The sequence below is a fragment of the Protopterus annectens genome, chromosome 13.part0 (assembly GCF_019279795.1).
Source record: "Protopterus annectens isolate FY-2018-M chromosome 13.part0, PAN1.0, whole genome shotgun sequence".
Classification (NCBI taxonomy): domain Eukaryota; kingdom Metazoa; phylum Chordata; order Ceratodontiformes; family Protopteridae; genus Protopterus; species Protopterus annectens.
In genome coordinates this window covers 124,294,200-124,321,358 of record NC_056747.1, presented here as the reverse complement: position 1 = coordinate 124,321,358, position 27,159 = coordinate 124,294,200, and the positions used below count along the sequence as shown (strand labels likewise).

The 27,159-nt window shown below is 39.1% G+C and overlaps 1 protein-coding gene across 1 annotated transcript in view; it reads right to left on the bottom strand.

Moving 5' to 3' along the window:
- Positions 1-27,159, bottom strand: part of CTNS (cystinosin, lysosomal cystine transporter) — a 391,269-nt gene that overhangs the window by 34,760 nt on the left and 329,350 nt on the right. Inside the window, exons 6-10 of the mRNA XM_044090703.1 lie at positions 24,835-24,972; positions 24,325-24,424; positions 24,118-24,237; positions 19,802-19,972; positions 6,674-6,791 (exon numbers count right to left, since the gene is read on the bottom strand). Of these exons, the coding sequence (XP_043946638.1) occupies positions 6,674-6,791; positions 19,802-19,972; positions 24,118-24,237; positions 24,325-24,424; positions 24,835-24,972 (647 nt within the window). The remainder of the gene's footprint in view (positions 1-6,673; positions 6,792-19,801; positions 19,973-24,117; positions 24,238-24,324; positions 24,425-24,834; positions 24,973-27,159) is intronic.

Below are 27,159 nucleotides of genomic sequence, written 5' to 3'. Positions count from 1 at the left end.
ACACACACACACACACACACACAACTTTACAGCAACCACTCAGACATGCCCCCAGTAAATTCATGCAGCGCATAGGTTTTAAGAATTTTTTTTATGTAATTCCTATGGAATTACAGACTGACCAACAGCATCATTCGTACATGCTAGTGCTACTGCCGTTTCATCTGCTGCCTCTTACCAGCATCTCTATGGTGTTTCAACAGGGTGGCAGCGAGAGGCAGCAGCCAATGGCAGCGCTAGGCAGCTGTGACGGGGATCGCGAGCTCTTGGAGTATCGGGGATCAGAAAAGGTTTACCAATATCTTAAAAAATCTTGCGGCACACCTGTTGACCTCTGATGGCACAATAATGTACCGCAGCACACCGGTTGAAAATCGCTGTTCTACACCATTTCTCCTGTGGCAGAGACTGAAATTGGTCCACTGCAATCAGAGCTTCACCCTTGTTAACAAATTCAAATGAATAAGAGATATTGAGAAAACCAGCAGGAGTTCGGAGAGCTCTACATTATTTATTTGTTTTAATTTTACATGATTGGAATACTACAGATTTTCTCTGAATTAATAAAAGGTCTAGATTAGCAATGCTCAGAGAGCAGTAAATACACTTTTTTTTTTAATCCTTCTTTACTCATGATCTCCTCCAAAGAGTCAAAGTATTACTTCTAAATCCTTTACTAAACTTTTTCTTTAAATTTCTCTTTGTTGCAATTTATACTTGTACTTATTTACTCTGTGCTTAGTACTCCTTAGTATTATTAGTATTTATTCTGTGATGTTTTATAATTGTACAGTGCTTAGTACTCTATTATTAGTATTTATTCTGTGCATTTAATTGTACAGTGCTTAGTACTCCTTAGTATTATTAGTATTTATTCTGTGCATTTAATTGTACAGTGCTTAGTACTCCTTAGTATTATTTATTACGTGCATTTTAATTGTACAGTGGTTAGGAAAAGGAAGATAACCTCACAAGCTAAACAATTAATACAATTTATGGATACAAATCATCTAAAAGATATACATGACTATACAGATTTGAGCTCAACTCAATTCACATTCTTTTCCAACAGATTCAAAGCATACTCCAGAATAGATAGGGTAATTACATCCACGCAAATAATACATGATTTAATAAACACCAAGATTGTGTCTGGCCCTATTTCAGATCATAATACAATCATACTTGAGCTTAACTTAAATGATACCCCAAAGACTCATAAGAAGAATTCCTGCATACATAACTCAATTAAAAGAATTTCAAATTTTTTTTTGAAGAAACACAGAATTTTATAAAAATCAACTTAACATCCAACTCTCATGACATATATGTATGGGATGCATTAAAAGCTTACTTATGCGGACAAATAAATTGTATTACAACAAAAGAAAGTCCTGGGATGAAGATTTAAAAAAATACAAGACAAACTAGATAGGTTACACCTCAAAATTAACAAGTTCACTCCTAAGAATATTAGAGGTGAAATAAACAAAACTAAGGAGGAATATAGTGCTATCTTACATCATAAGACTATGATTTCCTTAGAAAAATTTAAATTCCTTGCCTATTCAGCAAACCTGAAACATTTAATTAACCTTGCAAACAAAACCAAAAGAATCAACAAACAAAATCATATTAAAGAAATATACTCGTTAAGAAAAAAGAAAAAGGTTTATGATTTACAAGATATAATAGATGAATTCAGACATTTTCACATGATTAATCAAATTACTATCATCCAACCTATAGATAAAATAAAAGAATATAATAAAAAAACTTGTATGTCAAACTCAATAACAGTCAGAAATTATAGACAAACAGATCTCTCTAGTTGACATGCAAACTCAAATTAATAAGCTTAAACAGAACAAAGCACCAGGCAATGACGGTAACATACATGAACTATATAAAATATGCCTAAAATAGCTATTTCTTTACTCCATAAGGTATTTACTATAGCCCAGAATGACATAGTATTGTCTCCATCCTGGAATATACAATTATATCGCCCATTCTAAAATCTAGCAAGGACCCTAAATTATGTAATTCATATAGACCCATATCTCTTAAATATTGATTATAAAATGTTCATGAATATTTATGCTGATAGATTAAAAATGATGATGACCAGACAGGTTTTGTAACTAACAGAAGTACCTATAATAACATTAAACGGTCTCTTATTTTAATTGATTATTCACATAGAAAGAAAAAAAATTGTCACTAGTCAGTCTTGACATTAATTCAGCATTTGACTCGATTCATTGGGATTATCTATTCACATTATTACAATGTTTAAACTTTTCAGATAATTTTATTAACCTACTAATACATCTTTATAAAGAAGCCCTGGCATATATCAAAATTGGAACATACACATCAACTCAAATACCCATCACTAAGGGAACAAAACAAGGATGCCCCCTATCCCCCTTACTGTTTACCCTTATAATGGAACCATGGACTAATGATATACGAGGAAATAAAAATATAGGAGGTTTGGAAATAAATGATGAAATAACTTCTAAAATTCAGTTATTTGTTGATGATGTGCTTATCACCACTAAGGGAGATAATTCCTCCATAACAGCCTTATTTGAAGCCGGTAACACATTTCAAAACATATCTGTACTGACATTTAATGATGATAAAGATCCTACCTATTTATTCAAACAATAATAAGAGAAACATTAACAATGATACAAATTCATCACAGATCAAATTACATACTTGGGTATCATCCTTGCTAAATATATTAAATTAATCACAAAACTAAACTATAAGTGCTATATAAATATTCAAACCTTATTAATGAAATGGAATACAATTATATTTACAACTGAGGAAAGATTAACTATCATTAAAATGATAATTCTACCTAAAATTCTCTACATTATTTTAATACTTCCCAATAAAGTACTCATTAACAAGTTCAATTCCCTGTTATTAAAATTGTTTTGGTTTCCCAGGAAACCTAGAATAGCACTCGAACACAATCTTCATAGTTGGAACAAAGGGGGCATAGCCTTTCCTGATTTGAACCTTTACTCTAACGCCGCTATTATTAGATCCATAGCACAACTTTTAAATACTTCATATCAGGCCAAATGGAAAATATTCTGGGAATCTTCAGCTATGCTACTAATATTGAAACCACAACCTTACAAATTAGAATTAATAAACAACCCAATATTATGGATACTTAAAGATTACTTCACTACACACAGCATACCCAAACATTCATTTAGCTACTTATACAATATATTAATAAATTTTATATATAAACATTCAAGATATAAAGAACTTTTCTTAATAATTTTTCCAACAGCCTTTACTCAAGAATCCTTACAATCCTCAGATACAGATAAAATCACCTTGTTTAAACAAAAGGGTCTTTTGTATTGGTTTCAACTAATCACAAATGAAAGGGTTAAGGACATACATCAGATAATAAGTGAATTTCAGTTAGACAAATCCTTTTGGCTTAACATACAATCCCTCAGACTATTCTTGCAAAATAAAATAGTCCTGATTACTCTAGCTAACAAACATGACACTAGCATACTACTAGCTTTTTTTTAATTCAATTATCCAACATAAACAAACTTATTCAGACAAAAAATCATTTTTATACAGACTTAGAGAAGAAACATATTGTTGTCCAGCTAATTTCTGGAACTACTATTATATAACAAATAAAACATCTACAAGGAATTTAGATAAAACAAATATATTAGAATCTGCAGGAAAAACACTAACTTAAATGGAAAAAATATTTCTGGAGATTTTTATATAGCTCTTTCTACACCCCTCAACTTTGTTTGTGTCTTTCGGCTTTTCCCGGTTAGGGGTCGCCACAGTGGAACTCCGGTCCACTAATGATTGGTAGTGGATTTTTACGTACTGGGTTACCAGCCCTGACCGTACAACCTTCAACGAAGGCGCGCCCCATTCACGTATGCCTCCACACAGAAGACGCTCTAGCTGAGAATAGAACGGGACAACATCTTCCTATGAGACTACACCCCTCAACTAATGCACAAAATTAATGGAAAACAAAACATATGTAACAGATGTAAGTCTAATATAAACATTGACTGGACCCATATGTTTTATGACTGCCCTGCAATAAGTTTATTTTGGAAAAGTATCAATGAAATTATTCACAGACAATTTCACTTTGACCAAATCTTTAATATTCTTCAATACACCTATACCTTGCTGTGTAAAAAAAGTTAAAACATTCCTTACTCTGGGCAATACCAGCAGTAGCCAGGAAAACTATAACAAGGAACTGGATATCTGAATCCTCTCCATCTTATAATGATTTTAAGAAAATTCTAATGGAAGTTTGCCAATTACAGATTGCAAATATGACATCTAGAACAAGTAGAAAAACTTAAAACTATCATTTATGGGTCAATTTACAGAATCGGTTGAAAAGAGATTGATAATATCATACAAGTTAAATTTCAGCTTCTTAATGTGTTATATATATGGAAAAATCAAATTCTAGTCATTACAATAATAATCAATGGATGTCTTTGTAAATAGTTTTAGTAATTTCATTTTATTTGTTAAATATTGTTATTTGAATGTCTATGTGATCACCTTTTTGAATTGCAATTTTTTTGTGTTAAAAGACCATGTGAATGTCCATATATATTTACTTAAAATCAATAAAATTGTTTTAAAAAAAAAAAAGAAAATGTTTATCAAAGTTTGCAAAAATGTTACAATGTTTCTGGAGTTAAGTTCTCACTTCTTTTTCCAATAAAAAATAAATAAAAAATAAACTGTGTTTTCAGATACTGCAGACTTGCTGCTGTGTTCCTTTCAAATTAAAACAACAGTTCCATTTTAAGGCTGAAGTACATGGATGGTTGTTAAATGTACCTTCCATCTTTTGCAGCTGCTGCCCTGACAATAAAACAAACTTCATTTTTATTTTGCTCATTTGTATTTGTGAACATGGTAAAGCATGCAGCCAAGTGGGCTTGTGGTTGTGCTTGTTTTATTTTCTCTATTTGCTTGTATTTGACAACTGAGATTACACACAGATCATGCATTCCCTCAACCTACTCAAAAAATCTGGGAAACCACAGAGCAAATAAAATCCACGCTATCATTCCAACAATTCTGGAAGGAACTCAAGCAGGCTGAATGCAAATCTTCCCAAACCAGCTCCATCATTTAGACTGGATAACTCCTCAACCTCTAAACACACTAAACATACTGCATCTTCACTCTGTGCAAAACCACTTCCTACTTTATCTATCTGCTGCACTCTGTGGTGTGTTGCCTGTCAGATAAGACATTAAACTCAGGGCCATCTGCTCGAGTTTGTGGTAGCTGAGATGGATGTAAAAGATCCAAAGCACTTATCTAAAAGAGTAGAAGTTCTCCAATGTCCTGGCCAAATTTTACCTAATACTATCAAAAACTGAAGCTGTTCCCCACACCAGATTATAAAAACAAGGAAAAAGGTTTGCTATAGTGGGGAGAGGTCAACCAGCACCCCCCCCTTTAACTACATAAACACCACCAGCTTACAGGTAGCTCGGTCTTGGGAGGCAAGAGTCAGGGGAAAGCTTGCCTATCTGATGAAGCAAGATTTGATGAGTCAGGATTGATGGAAAAGATTTTAAGACAGGAATGAATAGAAGGAATAAGCCACAGTGTCCCAAATTTAGCAGGTATCATACCTGTTGAAGTGATTATAAATATTACCAAAAGTCAACAGCTGTTTAAATTGGTCTACTTTTAAATTTCGAACTTTCAAAACATCAAATTTCTTATGGTTGAGGCCATAATATCAAAGTTCTGACACTTTGAAATTTAAACCAAAAATAAATAAAAACAAGAATTTATTATTATTTTTTTTTTTTACATTTTTGCAGGGGGACAAGCCCCCTGCACTCCCTACACCCCCTGCTAATTAAATATACCAAGTCTGAGATTACACTACAGCGAGAAAAATGGTAAATATACTGTTCTGCACTGTACAGCGATCTTCATTTAAACAGTTTGAAGTTTCAAAACTTCAATCTTACGGTCTTGACTATAAGAAATTAGAAGTTGTGTAACTTCGAAATTTAGAAGTAGACCTGTTTTGCCAGTGGCCTGTTACACAAGACCTAGATCTAAAGGCGGTGTCTTATTAGCTTGGAAACTATTCATCTGCTAAAACTAGGAAAAATGATATACAGAACAGCCAATCACACTCTAAAGGTTCCTCTACTAACAGGACTTTTCTCATTAAAGCGAAAGAGAGACTTCATTTTGTAAAACAGATTTATAATTTTACCTTTCATTTGCACAAAATTATTGATGCATCTGAACTCTCAAAACAGACTTTATGCGAATGTAGCACAGGCTTTAAAATCATTCAAGGCAATAATATGCAACTTGCAAAAAAGAAAAGGTTGATCTCATTATTTGAAACAAAGTAGTTTATCCCAGTAGTGTTAAATTTCAGTCTTCACTTGCAAGTGGCATTAAGAAGTTCCATTATGGGAAAATTGTTCCCCAGTAAATCTGGTGTGTGTGTGTGTGTGTGTGTGTGTGTGTGTGTGTGTGTGTGTGTGTGTGTGTGTGTGTGTGTATATGCACACATACACATACTCGCACACGTGTGTATCTACACGGTTTCTGTGCTGCTCTGCTTACTTACCACTATTGTAGGACTGCAAAAACATCTGCAGTAAGCTGAAGGCTCCCCCAGTGAAGTCTAGCAGTACATTTCCAATGCTCCATCCTTCTGTGCTCTTCCGGCGATAATTTAGATATACCTAAATCATAAAAAGAGCACAAGTAATCACTGCAATTTGCCTAACAGTATTGTAGGTTCATAAAAACAAGTGCCACATAGAAACATTTTCAAAGTGAAATCTAAATTGCAAAATGAATTTAGGATGAACATACAAGACTAAAAAAACCGTGACAGATGCCATCCCTCAAACATAAGAAAAAATGTAATGTATACATGCATACAACGGTTCCATTTTAAGGAGCAACTACCCATAAGGCTGAAGTACATGGATGGTTGTTAAATGTACCTTCCATCTTTCGCAGCTGCTGCCCTGACAATAAAACAAACAGATGCATCCACATAACTCCTCTTTGTTTTTATTTTGCTCATTTGCATTTGTTAACATAGTAAAGCATGCAGCCAAGTGGGCTTGTGGATGTGTTTATTTTATTTTCTCTATTTGCTCGTACTTGACAAATGAGATTACACACAGATCATGCATTCCCTCAACCTACTCAAAAAATCTGGGAAACCACAGAGCAAATAAAATCCACACTATCATTCCAACAATTCTGGAAGGAACTCAAGCAGGCTGAATGCAAATCTTCCCAAAACAGCTCCATCATTTAGACTGGATAACTCCTTAACCTCTAAACACTTTCCCTAAACACACTAAACTTACTGCATCTTCACTCTGTGCAAAACCACTTCCTACTTTATCTATCTGCTGCACTCTGTGGTGTGTTGCCTGTCAGATAAGACATTAAACTGAGGGCTATCTGCTCTAGTTGGTGGTAGCTGAGATGGATGTAAAAGATTCAAAGCACTTATCTAAAAGAGTAGGATAAGTTCTCCAATGTCCTGGCCAAATTTTCCCTAATACTATCAAAAACTGAAGCTGTTCCCCACACTAGATTGCTGGTGTGTGTGTGTGTGTGTGTGTGTGTGTGTGTGTGTGTGAAAATCTAAAACTGAACTACCTTACACAGCAATCAATCAAGAAGGCCCATCAAAAGCTAGAATCTCCCTACAGAGCTAAACCTTTCCTGTCCAATTCTACAAAGAAACATCCTGGTACTTCTTCTGTCCACACTCCATTACTCTACTCCAAGACTTACTAACATACAATCCACCCTACTAAACAAGTTACATCGATGCTACAAAAAACACCTATATTAAACCTACCACAGCACAGCTCTCAATGAATTACACTGGCTAGAACTACCCCACATGCTCATGACCTCATATGTAAACCAAAAAGTGTCCATCCCTTCACAACCTCATTCAACTATACACACTTCTTGGATCTACTGACAAGCTATGCCTGTATGTCACCAAATCTAACAATTTTTCTGGTAACTCAGCCATTTAATTATTTTACAAAAAAAGAATAGTTGTGTAAAATCTTACCATAACCATAGATATCCTTCTCTTCCATGTTGCAGAACTCATACTGTGGAATTTCCCGGCTCAGGTGACCCAACGTTAGCTCCTATACAAAAGCTTAAGCTTGGTTGCTGTAGGTGCGTGGGGCGTCACGTGCAGGGCCATAAACCTAGGACCATAAATGTGACATCTGCATGCACAGACCTCAGAACTTGAAGCCCAGGATAAGGTGTATACAAGAACAAGTTGAGGCTAAGAAGCAAATGTCCCTGAACGGCTGTACAGATTAGCCTGTAGGGAGTGGATACAGAGGTCAAAGGCCAACCATCCAGTACAGATAGCAAAAAGGGGGTATGGAGGGTGGGAAGGAATACTGCAACATGGAAGAGAAGGACATCTATAGTTATGGTAAGATTTTACATAACTATTCTAAGTCCTTCTATTCCTATGTTGCAGTAGTCATACTGTGGGGGAGTGCCATGGCTTGAAGGAGTGAAGGGAGGGGGCAGAAGTAGAGGATTCCAAGAATCCCTGCAGGATTGCCCTAGCAAATCTTGCTCTTGCCCTGGAGACCTGGTCTAGCTTGTAGTGTTTTGTGAAAGTGTGAACTGTAGACCAGGTAGCTGCTTCCATTATGGAGGTTGTGTCCAGCCCTCTAAGAAAGGCCTTGGAGGTTAGCTATGCCTCTAGTGGAATGAGCCCTAACTCCTTGAGGCAATTGTTTGCCATGATGTGCGTAGCAGAAGAGAATGGATTTCCTAATCCAGGAGGAAAGCAGACTGCCTTACCCAGAGCTCTGGGGTGGAAGGAGATGAAGAGTTGGTCAGATATTCTGAAGGACTTAGTTTTGTCTAAGTAGAATCTCAGTTGTCTGTGTACATCTAGGGAATGAAAGATCTTCTCTGCAGAATTGGTTGGAGATGGGAAGAAGGTAGGTAAGTGAATGGACTGGTTTAAAGATAGTTCATTCACTACTTTGGGCATGAAGGAAGGGTTTGTGCACAAGGTCACCCTGTCATTGTGGAAGGTGGTGTAAGGAGGACGGGCTATGAGGGCCTGTAGTTCAGACACTCTTCTGGCAGAGGCAATGGCCAATAAAAGAATGTTTTTCCATGTGAACATTTGTAAAGAAGCTGTGCTGGCTGGCTCAAAAGGAGGTAAGGTGAGTTTTTCCAGCACGAAATTGAAGTCCCAGGGAGGATGGATGGGTTTTCTTGGTGGTCTGATATGCAAGACCCCTCTCAGGAAATGTTTAATGTCCTGTCTAGAAAGCAGAGGTGGCTGTAAGGGCAAGCAGGATGAAATGGCAGAAAAGTGGACTTTCACTGAAGAATATGCTAGTCCTTCCTTAATGAGCTCACAGATATAGCTAGGACAAGCGAGGGATCCGCCTGAAAAGGATCCCTGTCCTTACCTGCCTGAAAAGGATCCCTGTCCTTAAGGGAACACCATATTGAGAATCTCACCATTTAGACAAATAGTTTTTCCTAGTAGTAGGTTTCCTGGCCTTCCTCAGGACTGAGAGCACATCCTCTTATTGTTGTCTGAAAGGGATCAGAAGTTGATCAGCCATAGAGTTGGATGCAGCAGAGACAGCTGAGAGTGAATCAGAGTTCTCTTTTGTTGGGTTAGTAGGCACACCTTGTGGGGTAACTTGTGGTGATTGCCCTTGGCTAGGGAGTGAAGAATGGGGAACCAGTGTTGCCTTGGCCAAAAGGGGGTCACCAAGATGATTTTTGGTTGTTTCTTCGCGATTTTTCTAAGGACCTTTTGTATTAGACGGAAGGGAGGGAAAGCGTACAGGAACATTCCCTTCTATGGAAAGCTGAAGGCATTCACTCTCCAGGCTAGAGGAGTGTAATCCCTAGTGCAAAAGGTTTGTAGTTGTCCGTGCTGGGGAAAGGCAAACAGATCCACTTGAGGTGTGCCCCACTGGTGGACGAGGTCTAGGAAGGTATCCCTGTGCAACATCTATTTGTGTTGTACACAGGATGTTCTGCTGAGCAAATCCGCTTGTTTGTTTTCCTGAGAGGGGATGTAAGAGGCCTGTAGGAAAAGGTTGTGGTTGGCTGCCAGACCCCAGATTTGTAGGGTTATCCGGCATAACTGGCAAGCCTTTGTCCCTCCTTGTTTGTTTAGGTACCACATGACAGTTGTGTTGTCTGTCACAATGTGGAGTAGCCCTGGTTGCAAGATGGGAAGGAAAGCTTTTAGAGCCAGCAAAACAGCAGTCATTTCTTTGACATTGATGTGCTGCTTTTCCTGGGCAGTGGTTGAACCCTGTTGTACCCTGTAATCCTGTAATGTTGCCCCCCACCCTAGGTATGATGCATCGGTGTGCGTGGATTGGGTGGTGGGGGGTAGTTGTTGTGGAATGCCCTGGTTTTGTAAAGTTTGCTGAATCCCCCACTGTAGTTCTGTTTTCAGGCAGGGCAGACGGGGGATAAGTTAGTCTAGTGGATGTTGGCTCTGAGACCACACATTCTTTATGTACCATTGGAATTTTTTCATGTGCATCATTGCTGATGGGAGCATGGGAATAGTGGCTGCCATGAGACCCAGAACTTGCAGAAATTGTCGTGCAGATAGGTGAGATACTGAAAGTAGGTTTTGAAAATGGGCAGAGAGAGACTGCACTTTATCTAGCTGGAGGAAGGATCTCATTAGGTTTGTCCTGACCCTGCAGCCAAGGAATACTTTGTCCTGTTGAGGAAGAAGAGGATTTCTGAAGGTTTAGGGTGAATCCCAAGTTCTGCAGGAGAGACATGGTGAACTTGAGATGGGTCTGTAGGGTGGACTCTGATTCTGCCAGATTGAGAATGTTGTCCAGGTAAGGGTAGATTTGGACTCCCTTTGTTCTGCAATAGGCAATGGTAGGGGCCAAGCACTTTGTAAAAACAGTGGGAGCCGTAGACATGCCAAAGGGCAAGGCTGTAAACTGAAAGTGTGAAGAGTGGCTAGTAAAGCACAGAAACTTCCTGTGGGATGGCCTGATATGGATGTGCAGGTAAGTATCTTTTATGTCCAGAGTGACCACGAAGGCTGGGGAGGGTATGAGGGGTAGGAAGGTTTGAAGGGAGAGCACCCTAATGGAGGGAATCTTCAGGAACAAGTTGAGATATGATAAGTCTAGGACTGGTCTCCAAGGGCCATCCTTATTTGAAACTAAGAACAGACGGGAGTAAAAGCCTTGTCCTTCCTGTCCTGAGGGAACTGGTTCTATAGTTCCTTGAGTCAGGAGTTCTTTCAGAATGAGAGGGGAAAGAGGAAGCGGATTATTTGGAGGGAAAGGAATTCTTTTTGGTTTGGGTCTTTCCTTCCATGATAGGAAATATCCTTTTTGGATGATAGAAAGAACCTAAAAATCTGCTTTGATGGATTTTCAGAAGGGAAGGCAGTGGGCAAGGTGGGCGGACAAAGGCAGAAGAGCAGGACAGTCATGCTGAAAAGGGGCCCCCTCTGTCTGGAAAAGGTTGATTGGTTGGGGCCTGGGAGTCTGGAGGCCTTGAATAAGGCTGTCTCCTGGATGACCTGTGGAGCCTAGAGGACTAAGGGCATGACACTGAAGGAGTCCGTCTGACAAAGGATGTTTTTTGCTGGGTAGTTCCTATAATATCTAGGGAAGGGAGACACCAGCAGATGCTTAATGTCCTGCAGTTCTTTGCTTTTCTCTTGTAAGTTTTTAAAAGTTCTGCTGATTTTTTCCCAAATAAAAGGTTGTGATCCACAGGCAACATCCATGATTTTGTATTTGAAATCCTCTGCTAGAGGTTGTAGGTGAAGCCAGGAGTATCTGCGTAAGGCAGATGCAGAGGTAGCAAACCTGGCTGAAGCCTCTGCTGCATTGTAACTGCACCTGATAAGAGTGCCTGGCTACTTGTGTAGCTAGAAACAGTTTTGATGTAATGTCAATCTGGGGTGGAAGCCTGAGAGACCAGGTCCAGGGCATATTTAACCATGTGGGTTTGGGAATTGATAGCCCTGAAGGCCAGAGTAGAGGAGGTGTATACCTTCTTCCCCATTCTGTCCATGGTTTTGCTGTCTTTATCTGTTGGCAAAAGTGAAGCAGATGGTAATTGCCTAGACTGTCTGGAGACACAGCAATAACTGCTGGGAGAGCCAGGGGAGGTTTCACCAGAAATTTCTGGTCATCAGGCACTTTGTGAAATCTATCTGGCCATTTAGGGGCAGGAGGTTGTGAATCTGGCTTCTTGGAGACAGAGTTAAAGGCATCCAGGAAAGCTGGAAGCACAGGTTGTGACTCAAGTTGCAGAAGTTCAAATTATCTTTTCTGGGTATCTGACATTAAGACAGTATCCCACTTGAAGTACTCTTTCATTTTTGAAATAGTTTCCTCAAAGGTAATATCCTCTGGTGGGGAATCTCCTTCAATAGAGTCTTCGTCTGGAGAGCAATATCCACAGGTGAAGCAATTTGGGAAACATAGGAAATAGATTCTTCAGAAGACAAGGATTGCTGTGGTTCTTCTTCTTCTCCCTGATGAGTAGTGGTTAAAGGTAGGGAGGAGGCAGAGTCTGGCCTGGGGCTCAGCACAGGAATGTTGGTAGGTGCAGGGCCTAAGGGCCATAAAGGCCTGCATTAGTGAGTTGGTAAACAGCTGCCAATCTGGAGTTCCTTGAAGCATAGGGCTCAAATGCTGTTTTATATTTGTTGGCTTGGGCTTAGGGGTAGGTTTAGAGACAGAGGCCTGGGGTGGAGCAGGAGAAGTCTCGGTTGGCCGATCGAGTGTTGGTTCCCCCTCAACGTTGGTTATGGATGGTGTCTGGGTAAACTCTGTTGATGTGCTTTCCATGGCTGCAGAAATGGCCTCTTCCAGAGGAACCGTCGAGGCTGACTGAGTAATCTGGTGTCCCTCGGCCCCTAAATCGGTAGTGGAGTGGCATCAGGAGAAGGCCTGGAAACCTTGGCCTTCTTCCTCGGTTGTTCGGTTTGGGCGGCCAACTTGGATTCCATCCTGAGAGTGAGGTGTTTTAGTCTCTGATTTGACAAACACAAGTTGAGTGCAACAAGTCGGCTGGGTAGAGTCTTTGGCATGAAGGACTAACAAATGGGGCAGGCCTTATAGGTTCATAGATTCATAGATTAGTACTAAGCTAACTGCCCTTGCGAGACATTTTAAGCCTAGCCAATTATCCCTTATAAGACTCAAACCCTGCACCCTATGTTTGTAAGGCAAACACCTTAACCATTAGGCCACCCTCCCAACTCCTGGTTGTGCTCCTTTCTTAAGCAAAACAGTCGTGAGAGTCTTTGTGTGGTATCTGACTCCCGCAGTTACATTTGCTCTTTTTCTCACACATCGACTAAAGGGGAATCTACAGCAACCACACTCAAGCATACGTAAGAGAAGAAATCCCCAACAAGGTACTTATCTTTAGAAGTCTTTGGTCGTAGGAGCGAAGCGGTCGAAGTAACGTCATTTGCGGCTGAAAAGTTCTGAGGTCTCTGCGTGGAGATGTCAAATTTACAGTCCCTGGTTTATGGCCCTGCATGTGATGTACCAGGCACCTACAGCAGCCAGGCTTAAGTTTTTGTATAGGAGCCAATGTTGGGTTGCCTGAGGCGGGAAATCCCACAGTATGAATACTGCAACATAGGAATAGAAGGACATCTGTTAATTAATAACATAATGGTGTCACTCAGTGACTGAATCAGGAAGTACGAATGTAGAAAGAGAGAAAAATGTGAGACAGCAGCTTATGCTTGGCACCCAAACTCAGCTAATAATCTGGACGTCTGTCTGACCTTTGGGGAAGAAGGGGATCAGACTGCAACTGCAATAAAGAAAACATTGACAAGGATCTTTTAAAACAGATCAAACAAGGAGGCGGGAAGGGGATGCTACTTTGCAAGACTTCTAAGCCCATGTCTTAGAAATATTATGGCAGATCAGAAGGAATGCAGAAGTGGTTTAAAACATTTTCACTGCACTAGCCTTGCAAAAAGCTGTAATGACATGGTAGCCAAACTCAAAACACAGCTCCAAAACCAAAGGAAGTGGCTAGCACTAATGCCCCTAGTATAAATGTTTTCAACACTGTTAGAAACATACCCCCTTCTTCAGGGGATTCCTACTGGCAATTATATTTGAAATCATGAGAATGAGCATCCACAGCCAGCCAGTCCACCCCAAGGAGAAAGGATGCTAGAGGAGTCCTACCACAGAAGGTCCACAAGGGGGAAGGACAGGCATAAACCTCCATCAAATGAGACTTGGGGAAACAAACCTGCTAAAGAATGCACAACAACCCTCGGGCGGGAACCATGGGTGTCTACAAACACTGAAAGTAATGTACTTTCTGGCCAGTGGTGGTGGTGGGGTAGTGATAGAAGTGTTCATTTTTCTTAAATCCTTCTGAATGGTGGCTGATTACTGGCTTTCACCACCCTTCTCTTGTTGTCCTAGGCTGCCAGGAGTCAGGAGGAACAAATGAGTCAATAGAAATTGATGATCACAGGAGGGGGATGGCTGTGGAACAGAAACAGATAAAGCAGTACATATAAATTAAGTCTACAGAAAAGTGAAGATTGTCAGTACAAAAGGTTAAATGATTATGTTGAGGCACCAGTTAAACTTTGACACTCAGTAAGTAGTGTGAATTTACAATTAAAAAACATCTTCTTTAGCTATGTCAAGAATCTAAGTGGCAATGCTCAGATCTGCTCAGAGTTGGTGTAGAATGGCACAAAATACAGTGAAGTGACCAATATCGCCAACATCCTGGCAGACAGGTTCAGTGCAAACTTTGCCCCCCCTCTCACCCCCAAAAGGGCCCATAGCCATACCAGAAGAATGTAGAGCCCTTGAAATCGCAGACACTCAGGTTAAAACAGCCCTCTCCAAAGCCAAAAACACAGCATCAATGGGGCCGGACAGTGTCCCAGGCTGCGTTCTACACGAGCTCAAAGACGAACTAACCCCTCATCTAAACACACTGTTCAAACTCAGCCTCTCCACAGGCTACGTACCCATAGAGTGGCACACAGCAATAGTTATTCCGCTCCACAAAGGTGGAGCTACAACAGACTCCAGGAACTATCGCCCTATAAGCTTGGTCTGCAAGGCTATGGAGTGCATCATCATGGAACTCATTAACAGAGACATTGGGAACCTCCAAACTCTGGATCCTACCCAGTTCAGCTATGATACGGGCAGATCATGCATCCTAAACCTGGTGGACTTCTTTGAGACAGTTACCAAGGCTATAGACGAGGGAAAGGTGGTACACACAGCCACCCTAGACCTCGCAAAGGCCTTCGACACCATTCCCTATTCTGGTATTATAGACAAGCTCACCAGCCTGAACATAAACCCCTACGTCACAAGATGGGTTGCCAACTGGCTCACAGACAGAACCCACATGGTGGAAGCTGAGGGAGCTAGGTCTGACTCTAAACCAGTTACAAGTGGCATTCCTCAAGGCTCAGTCCTAGGACCCCTCCTGTTTAGCATATACTTCTCAGAGGTACAGGCAAGCACAGGAGGACTACGGCTGACCAAGTTCGCAGACAACTGCAAACTAGGGGCTATAACTGACACTCTGGCTGACACAAACATCCTCCAAAAGGGTCTCATTGAGATGGATACCTGGTGTCAAAATCATGGCCTCAAGCTAAATGTCAAAAAGTGCATAGTCATCCCCTTTGGAAAAAACAAACTACCCACAAACTACCACATAGGTGGTAGTCCCCTAAATACAGAAAATGTAATAAGGGATCTGGGGACCCAAGTAGATAGTAATCTCTCCTTTGATAATCACATTGCCAAAGTGGTTAGAAAATCCTTCTATGTGGCCCACCTAATCACAAAAGGGTTCGCATCCAGATCAAAAGAGGTCATTGTGCCCTTCTACTCATCACTCATCAGACCCATCAGAGTACAACGACCCATTTGGGATGTACCTTACAAGACACCTGCAATGCTGGAAAGACCACAGAAGTACCTGACCAAGAGGATCACTGACCTCAAACAGATGCCCTATGCAGCTCAACTGAAGAAACTCCAGCTGTACTCGGTTGCATACCGCCTACTCAGAGGTGATCTCTGCCTGACACACAAGGCCATGTCCAACCCAGAATTGATGGACATACTCCACCTAAAGAAAACATTATCCCCTCGAGCCACATGCTCCAGGGATCTAAATCTCACCACAACAATAAACGGGACGTGCTGGAGGGATAGATTCCTGTCCCAGAGACTTCCCGTGCTTTGGAACAAGATTCCAATCTACATTAGGCAGAGCTCCTTGCTAACCTCTTCAAGAGGAACCTTGATGAGTGGATGGGAAACAGAAAGTTTACCCCGGGGATCAATTCAGTGGCTCTGCTGGACAGAGGCACAGGGAAATAATCTAAGGGGGCGGCAAAAGCCAACACATTCTGGCTAGGCTTATAAATGCCTTCAGGCAGATAGCCTAGTACCTACCTATGAACCTATATGCTGTGCGACAGTTCCACACTTACTTGCACATGTAGTATGCTGTGTGATAGTTCCAGACTTCTTGCATGTGCATGTAATATGCTGTGCGATAGTTCCACACTTACATGTGCATGTAATATGCTGTGCGACAGTTCCACACTTACATGTGCATGTAATATGCTGTGTGACAGTTCCACACTTGCATGTGCATGTAATATGTTGTGCAACAGTTCCACACTTACATGGGCATGTAATATGCTGTGCGATAGTTCTCAACTTACATGTGCATGTAGTATTTAATAACTTATGTAATAAGTTGTCTCCGCATTACTTGAGAAATGTCTCCATAATGCCTATTTACTACCCAACCCTAAAAAAACAAAGTTAGTGCCATTTTCCCCAAATCACACATGCATGATAAATAAAATTGAAAATCTTTTCACTAAAAAAAAAAAAAAAAAACCTGAAAATTGAAGTAGTCTCCTATACAAAACTTCTTGGGAGTTATTAATCTTTATAGGATCAATGAAATTAATTGCTTAGATGCTGCAAAAAAATACTCTAGCCACCACCTTCTTACTGCCAACTCTCATATATGCTGCTCCTATCTTAACAAACTTAAACAATACTTGAAGAAAGAAACTCGTCTCCTGCTACAATAAATTTGCCACCGGTCTCCCTTATAGGGCCTATCATAGTCATAGCTTGAAGCAATTAAACTGGCTTGAACTACACAACTACCTAATATATTCACAACTAACTACATCACATAAACTCACTCTCATCCAGAAAAATGCCCTGCACTGCAAAATGTATTACTGCCCTACTGTCCAGCAAGGGACCTCTGCTCTAGTAACAAATTCTTATTATTTACAAATAAATCAAATAATGTTACAGGAGACTGGATCTACTCCCAATACATTGCTAAAGTCTGAAATAATATTCCCACATAAACAAAACACTCTGACAAACTCAATAGTTTTAAACCATTGCTTAAACAACATCTTAACCAATCCCGGTTCTGCACATACTCATGTTAAGAATAAGATTTTGTGTTCACCATATGATACTCTCCAAAGACTCTCCTTGCACAGAAAACACCCAACCGCTGACTGAAATGTCAAAACAATTTGTTTAGTAACTGCTGCCTGTACAATCCAATAAGTTGCATGTGGGCTTTCTCTTTAGTACTTCCACCTCTGTAAAACCTTAGAATGTGTACGTTAACTACTGTATGTATATATAACTGTAAACAGAAATGTAACTAGTCAGTATTTAACTGGAGCTTGGTATAATGCAACTTAAGCAAATGGAGCTTTTCTCCCTGGGTCTCTGCTGAAAATGGGTATTATCCAGTTGGACTTTCCTGGTAAACAAAGACATATAAACTTAGTATAATGCAATATAAGCAAATGGTGGGTATTATCCAGTTGGACTTTCCTGGTAAACAAAGACATATAAACTTAGTATAATGCAATATAAGCAAATGGAGCTTTTCTCCCAGGGTTTCCGATGAAAATGGGTATTACCCAGTTGGGCTTTCCTGGTAAACAAAGACATAAATAAATAATAACCTTAAATTTGACCTGCATGTTTAAAATAACATAAAAAGACTTACCTAAACTTAGGAATGCTCTACAGGTATAAAAAACTTCCTTACCAACACCACCAAAACCCCTCTTGTTACTAGCTAACTTCTTCCATCTCTCTTGCATGGTGCACTTATATCCTAACCAACCTTCAGGCTAAGGTTAAAAATAAGCTGCAGGCCTGCTACAATATAGTTGCAAACTTTGCCACCAACAAACAATACCGCAGCCACCACTGTATTGCTGTTAAGGCTCAAACTGCCTCTCCACTTAAACAGCTCATCTCCACATACATTATTTACAAGAAAGGGGTAGGAGCAAATTACATGGCAAAAATGGGAACTGTGGGAACAATACAAACAGAGGAGGAACGAGGTTTAAAGGAAGGCAGGATCTGAATGAGCTGTGTAATGTTTGACTGACAATGACTGGATAGATTATAAGTGATGTATAATGTTTGCAACTAAAATTATGTCAATATCGTTTGTTTTCATTTATACATATGTATGATTGTCTATAGCTAAAGATGTTTCTTGTTTAAAAAAATGCAAAGATATAAAAGTGAAAAAATAAATAAAGCTAGTGACTTTCCTGCTTTTACTGCTATTCTCCATTCCTGTCACCCTAACAGACTACTTCAGTCTAATGAACATCATCAACTCTGCATATATTAACCCCACAAATCCTCTCTCCAAAGTCTCTACTCGTACTCTGTTGCTAAAAATAGAATTCTGTCTCTCTGCAAATTAGATCTACCTCTGTCTTCTCTGGCTTCAAACGACTACTACAAGACTAACTAAAAACTTGGCTGTGCTCCTGTACTACCCCAGGCTGAGCGAGTCTCTCCTTCTATGCAGCACTAGAATACATTGACTATGTTCAGAAAGAAGGAATTAACTACTTCTCAGACGAAAGACAACTATATTTCTGCCTAGGCTACATTATCTAGTCATCTCTGTTGCAAAGAGTGTATTCAGTGTGTTTAATGTCACCTCTATGAACTACAACATGTGAATACTTCAACTACTGACGGTGTTATTTTTCAGCTTGTTATAGTCATCCAAATATTTGCACTATGTATGAACTAAAGCTGAATTTTTACTTGGTTATTATGTCATTATTCTGTATTAGGTTTTGTAATAACTTTAACTGTAACCATATTATGTCAATGTGCAGCTTTTCTCCCTGGGCCTCCACTGAAAATGGGATATTATCCCAGTCAGACTTTACCCGGTAATTAAATGTCAAATAAATGAATAAATAAAATAAATACATCTGTTGGCTCCAATGGATAACTATTCAAACATCTTTTGCAGCCTTTGATCTTAAGGAATTTTCCCATAACATCTGTCCAACTGGGGGAATTAGAACTGCCTTTAGTTTCATAAACTTATCACGGTACATACATGTTACTGAAGAAACAACCCCCTAATATTTTAATATTTTTAAACAGAGGGGAGAGGACAAAGCTTTTCATCTTTTTATAAGAGATGATCACTCAGCAACAAATCAAGCAACAATTTACTTCATTATAGAGGATTCAGCAGATCATATTTTTGAGATGTGAAACATTTGCTCTATTTTTAAATAGTGATTTGAGAAAGTCAAAAAGTCAAAACTACTGTCATTAAGTACCTGAGGAGTGTATTTCGTCAGTGTGACTCCTAGTTTAATGTAGGAAAAATAGTAAAGATACTGTAGCCAAGTGATTTTTCCAGCCACAGCTACGAAAAGCGACGAAAGAGCAAATGCCCACGCTACCACCAGAAGTCCAATAGCGATTTTCGACACTTTTTGGTCTCCTCGCTGTATAAAACAAATACATATAACATTATTTATGATGGAACCATGACGAAAATGATCGATAACAATGACAAGCAAACTCAAACCTTTCATCTATAGAGCACATTATCAGAAGTACTAATATGTAAATAACCACAAGTGTTTTTATATGCCTAACAACAAAGCAGAAATGTCATTTATGCTTATTCAGTGGTATTTTGTTCACTTGTTACCACTTTGCACCTCTAAATCCCAGCAGTTTATGCATTACCTTGTTAAAAGATGTACTCTGCATGCTTTGCTACCTTTCTGAGGCCGTAGCAATGATCACAATAATGGAATACATCCTTAATAACATTGCTTCAACAAAAAAAATTTGCTCCAAAGCCAAAAACCTACCTTGGATAACCAAAGATGCTAAATCTCTTATTAAACAAAGAGATGGAGCCTGGATTGCTTATCAAACCTCCAAAACCTCAGAAAACCTCACCTCTTACAAACTAAGAAACCTAAGAAGCCAATACTATCTGACAAAAAAATCTTATTTTCTAGCTAGTCAGCAAAAACAAATAACCCACAAACATTTTGTCAAAACCTTAACTACCTCCTCAACCCTGGCAAAACCTCGACCCCTGCACCATCTATAACAAATAGCACTGAACGTATAGCTTCCCAATTTAACAATCATTTCAACACAACTATCACCTCACTTTTAAACAACATATCTAACCAGCCCCTTACAGTGCCTACCTCTACTAACTCTAAACCCAACTACTTCTCTTTTAAACCCACACAAACCTCTTATAACAAAAAACTCCTACCAAAACTAAAACCTACCCGTCTAGCGGCTGATCAACTCCCTAATGACTTCTTAAAAACTGCTACAAGCTCCATCGCCTATCCCGTATCTATCCTAATCAATCATTCCATCGCAGAACAATATGTCCCCATACTATGGAAAATATCCCATATCATCCCCCTCCACAAGGGAGGCCCATCTAAAGATCTCTCTAATTATCGGCCCATTGCCATTCTCTCACCTCTAGCCAAAATCGTAGAGAAATGTATCCATGAACACCTTACTACAAATAACCTCTTATCGAGTTCACAGCATGGCTTCCATCCACAACACAGTACCTCCACAGCCCTCAAAGATTCAGTAACTACATCAACCTCCTCAAAAACAATAGACAACTAGTATCTACTATATTCCTTGATATGTCTAAAGCTTTTGATATGGTATCCCACCAACTACTACTTAACAGTCTATCTTCCTTCAACCTCAACTCTACAGCTGTCAACTGGTTCTTTAGCTACCTTATTAATCGACAACAGGCAACTAAATGGGATAATAAACTCTCCACACTCTTCTCAGTCTGTGTTGGGGTTCGTCAGGGTTCCATCCATGGCCCTCTCCTTTTTATTATATTTCCAAAAGTCTGCTACTAAATCTGCTTCTATCATTCAATATGCTGATGACTCTACTCTTATTTGCTCTGCTCCCACACCCAAAGAACTCCAAGACAAACTGCAAAAGTCATTTCTTAATTATTGAAAATTACCTAAATGAACTTCAACTCATCCTAAACCCAAACAAAACAAAGTTAATGATCTTCTCTAACAGGAAATTCAAAGCAAAACCACCTCCTCTTTCCATCTACTCCACTAATGACACTATAATACAACTAGTTAACCAACCAAACTACTTGGGGTCACACTAGACAACAACCGAACATACAATAAACACAAATCATCCACAATTAAGAAAGTTCACATCAAACTTGGTGATTCTATATGGGGCCAAACCTTAACTTACTCAAAGTGCCAAACTTGCCACAGCCAGATCCCACTTCCTATCCACTCTTCTCTACTGTTCTCATCTTTTTACTAACCTGCACAAGTCTGATTTAAATCAACTTGATTCCTGCTATAACAAAATAGCAAAATTACCCAACAGGACTCATCATTGCCTTGCTCTTCAAAAACTATACTGGCTTGAATTTCCCAATCTGTTATTGGTCAATCAGCTCACCACTGCCCACTCTATTATCCACAAACCTGAAAACTGCCCGGCAGTGTCCAACTTAATGCAACTAAATACCAACCCCCGGACCCATAGATCATCTGATAAACATACTCAACATTACAAAGTCCCATAATTACTTTGGTTACTCTCTCTTCTCCTTCAAAGTAGCCAAACAGTGGAACCTATTACCCCAGAATATCTTAAAAAACACAGATCATTATAGCTTCAAGAAACTGCTAAAGGAATACCTTACTCAGCAATGGCTATGCTCCTGTAATACTCCTGGCTAGTTTTTCAAGCCTTCGATCAAATGTATTCAATTCTGCTATCTTCTTGTCTTACTTCTTACCAAATGAAAATACCACAATGTTTTTTAGTTATATATCTAATGAGTTTCATATTACTGTCTGTAGTAAGGCATAAGAAATGTAATGTTTTCTATTTTACATTCCCTTTTTGTAAATTGTGATTGTTGGCAACTGTCAAACTGTTTGTATATTGTTTGTAAATCTTTTAAAAATGTTTGTAATCTTTTTGTACTATTGTTATGGAGCTTATCTCCTCAGATCTCTGCTGAAAACGGGCTACTTGCCCAGCCGGACTCTACCCAGTTAACAAATGTAAAATAAATAAAAAATAAATAAAATATCACTCATTCTCCTTACCCAAGTAATCCAGTTTAGCGTTATAAAGGAGTTAGATTCTACCCCCAGCAAGCAGTGGGTGTAAGGCTAGAAGCCAGTTCTGGAGAGAACACAATTTGTGTGTCATAAAGACACGCACCCAAATGCCTTGTAATTATTTTCAATTAAAAACTGTAGTCACAGTGCCATTTTTAAGTCATCTATGTTAGCAAATTGTGGACCTGTATGAAACTTTAGTGACCACTAAAACAGCAGAACTAAAATGAAAGTTTGGTGGCACGGCATGCTGGCAGTAGGAAAAATGAGAATGGTATAGGCTTGAAATTTCCCACTTTTCAGGTTCAGTTACCAATTTAGGACACAAAGTTACAGAAACTAAGGAAGGGATGGAAATGCAGCTTGGCAGGGTAAAAGCAGCACTAATGATTCCCTGCTGTACCACCTTCTAACACTGATACTTAGTTTCATAAGCATCTTATAGTATAAAGCTTGACTGCCACTTTCTGTTTAATGTCCACTGTTCCCTTCTGCTCCATTACATAATTCCCTGGGGCTTCCCTGTTCACCCCGTGGTCTGTGTTATTAAAGCAATGTCTTACGGTGGCCCATCATACTGTTCATCATACTAAAGAGTGCTGGATGTTCTTGAGATACACGAGTCCCACATCGTTTCATTCAGATTGTAAATTGCCCCACATTAATAATCCTGCCAGCAGCATATGATCCACTTTCCATCATAACCCTTCAGGACAGCGATGTGATGGACTAGTAATATCAACATATCTCTACAAACAATTCCCGAATCATCTACACAGCTTCTTCTCTAGGAAGCAAAAATTTGATAATTCAATGGCATCATTACAAAATAACCTGTTTAGGGTATCCCCAACCTGCATTCACAAATTCTTGGCATCAAAACACAACCTTGAGATTTGGTCCTGAAACCAAAGGACACATTAATTTAAATGGTTTATGTGGTTGCAAAAATAGTTGCATTTTGGTATTACTTTAGAAGGACTTCAGCCGCAGAGAATGCAGATGTATTACAAAAATCATAGGATTCTGCACTCTTACTCAGAACTTCACCACTGCATCACATAGTTTCTCGTTTCTTCATCTGATTGTTTTTCCCCATTCATGCACCCTTTCTTAAGTTACATGTGAAAATGGTCTATGCACAGAGTGCCTTTCATGGCTTCATTTTATTAAAAGACAGCCGCCTTTATAACAAAAAAATGAGGACAAGAAGCAGGCTTTAGCTACGTGAAACAGTGCAGCACAAAAGTAGTAAAACATCAGATTTCAGACAGTACAAACTTTACCAAACACGTTTGAAACGTCATTGAGATTGCCATATCCAGGTTAATTAAATAGTACTCACAAAGCTACACTGGCTGAAGAAGGAGATTTAGCAGTACTCCAATGGACACATGGTGGAAAGCTACATGATTGGTCTAGTGCTGAGAATACTCTATGCATATGTGTTACAGGCAGCTTACCTCATACACACAGCACTGAACGATAGCAACAAGTGTCAGCAGTACCGCATGTAGACTGAAGAACACATCGTTAGCATCTACAGGGTTTACTCCATTTGGATTCTGCTGCAAAAACTCATCCTGGAAAAAGAAAGCCCAGAGTTACAATGCTGGAAATTAAAAAGTACGAAGGTGTAAAACTGCATCAGGACCAAAGTGCGGTCTTACCTTAATATAAGGCACCCAAAAGAGTCCAACGTTAAATACGCTGTATGCAATAAAGCCAGTGAGATTTAGTGCCAGAAAATCAAAACTAAGTCCCACCACACTGAAAAAGGAAGAGAAAAAGTTATATATAGCTAAACTTGCTACTTCAAATAAAATATAAATCGGGTCTGCATTTCGCTACCTTAACATCTTTGTACAAACTTAGATGACTTGGAAATACCCTGTTACATTCACTAAAAATATATGTAGCTAAAAATGCTACCTTTTTTCAGAGCTGCACACACCAAAAGTAACTACCCACCCTACTCATTATTACGCTGTCAATAAAAAGATGCTCAACTGAGTCTGAATTTTGAAAAATGAATTCGAAGTCACATCAAGCTTTTATAAATGTGGTCTTCAGTCTACTACCAGAGCTCTTTTCTAACCCTCCCTTTAATACCAGTAAATCATTTTTATAAAACTTCTCTCATTAAGACTTGTCAGTTGCATCATGTCTGCATGCAGTACCTTTTCCTTCTCCAGTTCTCAATGACTTGTGGGTAGAAGGAGATGGACCACGCCAGGAAATATATCCAGCCAATCACTTGGTTTACAATGTCCAGGGCAATGCTGTGAATCACCAAAAATCGGATTCTTGTCAGTTTGCTGAAATAAGTGGCAGAATGAATATGAATGTTAGACAAAGAAAATCACAGGGTTCAATGCATGAAATTTCAGACCTTACTCTAATGCACAAACTGTTGTATGCAATGCAAGGTGCTCTATACACATTAAGCTGGACAGTATGTGCATTATTTCTTTAAACAAGCAAAGTTAATTAACATGTCTATAAATGCTTTTTTCTCTATAAAATCTTTGAATGGCTATGATATGGAATGTTTTGTATGGCCATGATATGGAATGTGACCTTCCTTCCATGCTCCGTGGGCAAATTCTTTTAATTCACTAGCATTCTGAGGATGGCGAGATACGTTACATTACTTTTTTCTTCAGAATGAATGCACGACAGGCTTCATCCAAAAATTTTTAACACAACTAGCTTCTAAAAACAGAATAAATATTAATTATACATATATTCACACAGTTTGCTTCTTCTTCCTCAAAAGAGTAACAGAAATGAAATTCCCTCATTTGTAAGGACTGCTGATACAGTGCAACGTGAGTGTATGAAGAGCACAACAACACAACACGTATTAACTGACTAGCTGCATGAGAAGCACTAAAATAACACTTCATAGGTTTTAGTTGTAATCAATATGAAAAAATGCTGCAGGCATCATAAAGCATTAAAAAATAGTCATTTTAAATGAATTATAAACTATCAACTAAACATTTACTACATCATGGGTTTAAAACCGAACATCAAGCAATCTCATTCAAATGACTTAGTAAAATATATGCAATGTAGTCTAGAATGAATCGACTTCCGGTTGTTGAAGAAACCTGCATAATACAAACTGCAACAAAGAACTTTGGGCATGTATGGCTACTTTTCCATACTAGGAAACCATGTAGGACAGCCTTGTTAAAAGGTTATGGCCTTACAGGTCCAGGGGAGTGATCATCCCCCCTCTCATCAGGCATATCATTTAAGTATAATGTCCCCTTTGGCATTAACCTCTCCAAACATCATACACAGCTAAAATGCCCACAATGCCCTCTTACTAAGAAAATCAAAGGACTAAATAACAAATACTACGCAGAATTTCTCAAAGCCTTATCCTCTCTTCTCAGTATCATGCAGACTTACTGAGGGGTGGTCTCTGCCTCGTTTACAAGGCCTCAAGTACATCTCTCTCTTATCAGACTTGCTGCACATTTGCAAGATGCACAGTCAAGAGATCTAAATCTTTTTCAATATATAGAACATGTTGGAAGGACAGATATGCATCACAGAGAATACCACCTCATTGGTATAGCCTTCCTCTCCTCATAAAGCAAAATACTTCTCATGCACTATGTAAATGTAATCTGGACGTGTGGATGGGTAACTGCAAATTAAACCCTGGCTTAGACGATTGTCCCTCACAGATAGGGACAACACAAATGTTCTGTACATCTCTGGGTTATTCATACATAAAATATAAGGGATAAAACTTCATGGGATTGGTTGGTTAGCCTTCTAAAGATCTGCATGGATAAACAGCCTATTAAGAACCTATGAACACAAACATGCTCTCAAAGTGCATCAGGTCACATAATATCTAGTTCTGTATTTTGAAACGTACAACAACTGAATAAAAACATGAACAGTTTGAAAAATAAAAGCACAGGCTTTCTTTTTTGCAGTCCCAGATTTAAAAAAAAAAAGAAGTAACCTAACAGTGCAAAAAGACAAAGTTTTAGGAAAGGGGCACCACATTATTCAAGTGGGCTACAATTAACAGTGTGATTGCTCTAACCCCAGCCCTGCATTTTACTTTTCCAAAAATCCCTTACTTACCAGTATAACTTACTCATGGCAAGTAAGGACCCACACACACCACCACACATCCACAGTGTTAAAAATATCACCTTATCTAGCCTAAATGCAGAAACACTAACAGAACCACATTCAAAAACATTCACTCACACACACACACACACACACACACACACCCTTATTCTAACCTTAACTGGTGGACCTCGCCTTTACCTTTACGCAAGTACAGATCACACACTACAAAAACAGGCAACAAGCAGTTGTTCAATGTCTCCTGATGCTGACAAATGAAATGTTCAAATTTTAAGTGCTACCAGTATGCCCTGTCAACAACATACACATTTGACAAAGTATAAAGACACCCATGTTATATTATGCATGCCTGTGTGCAATTTTATATACACACAAAA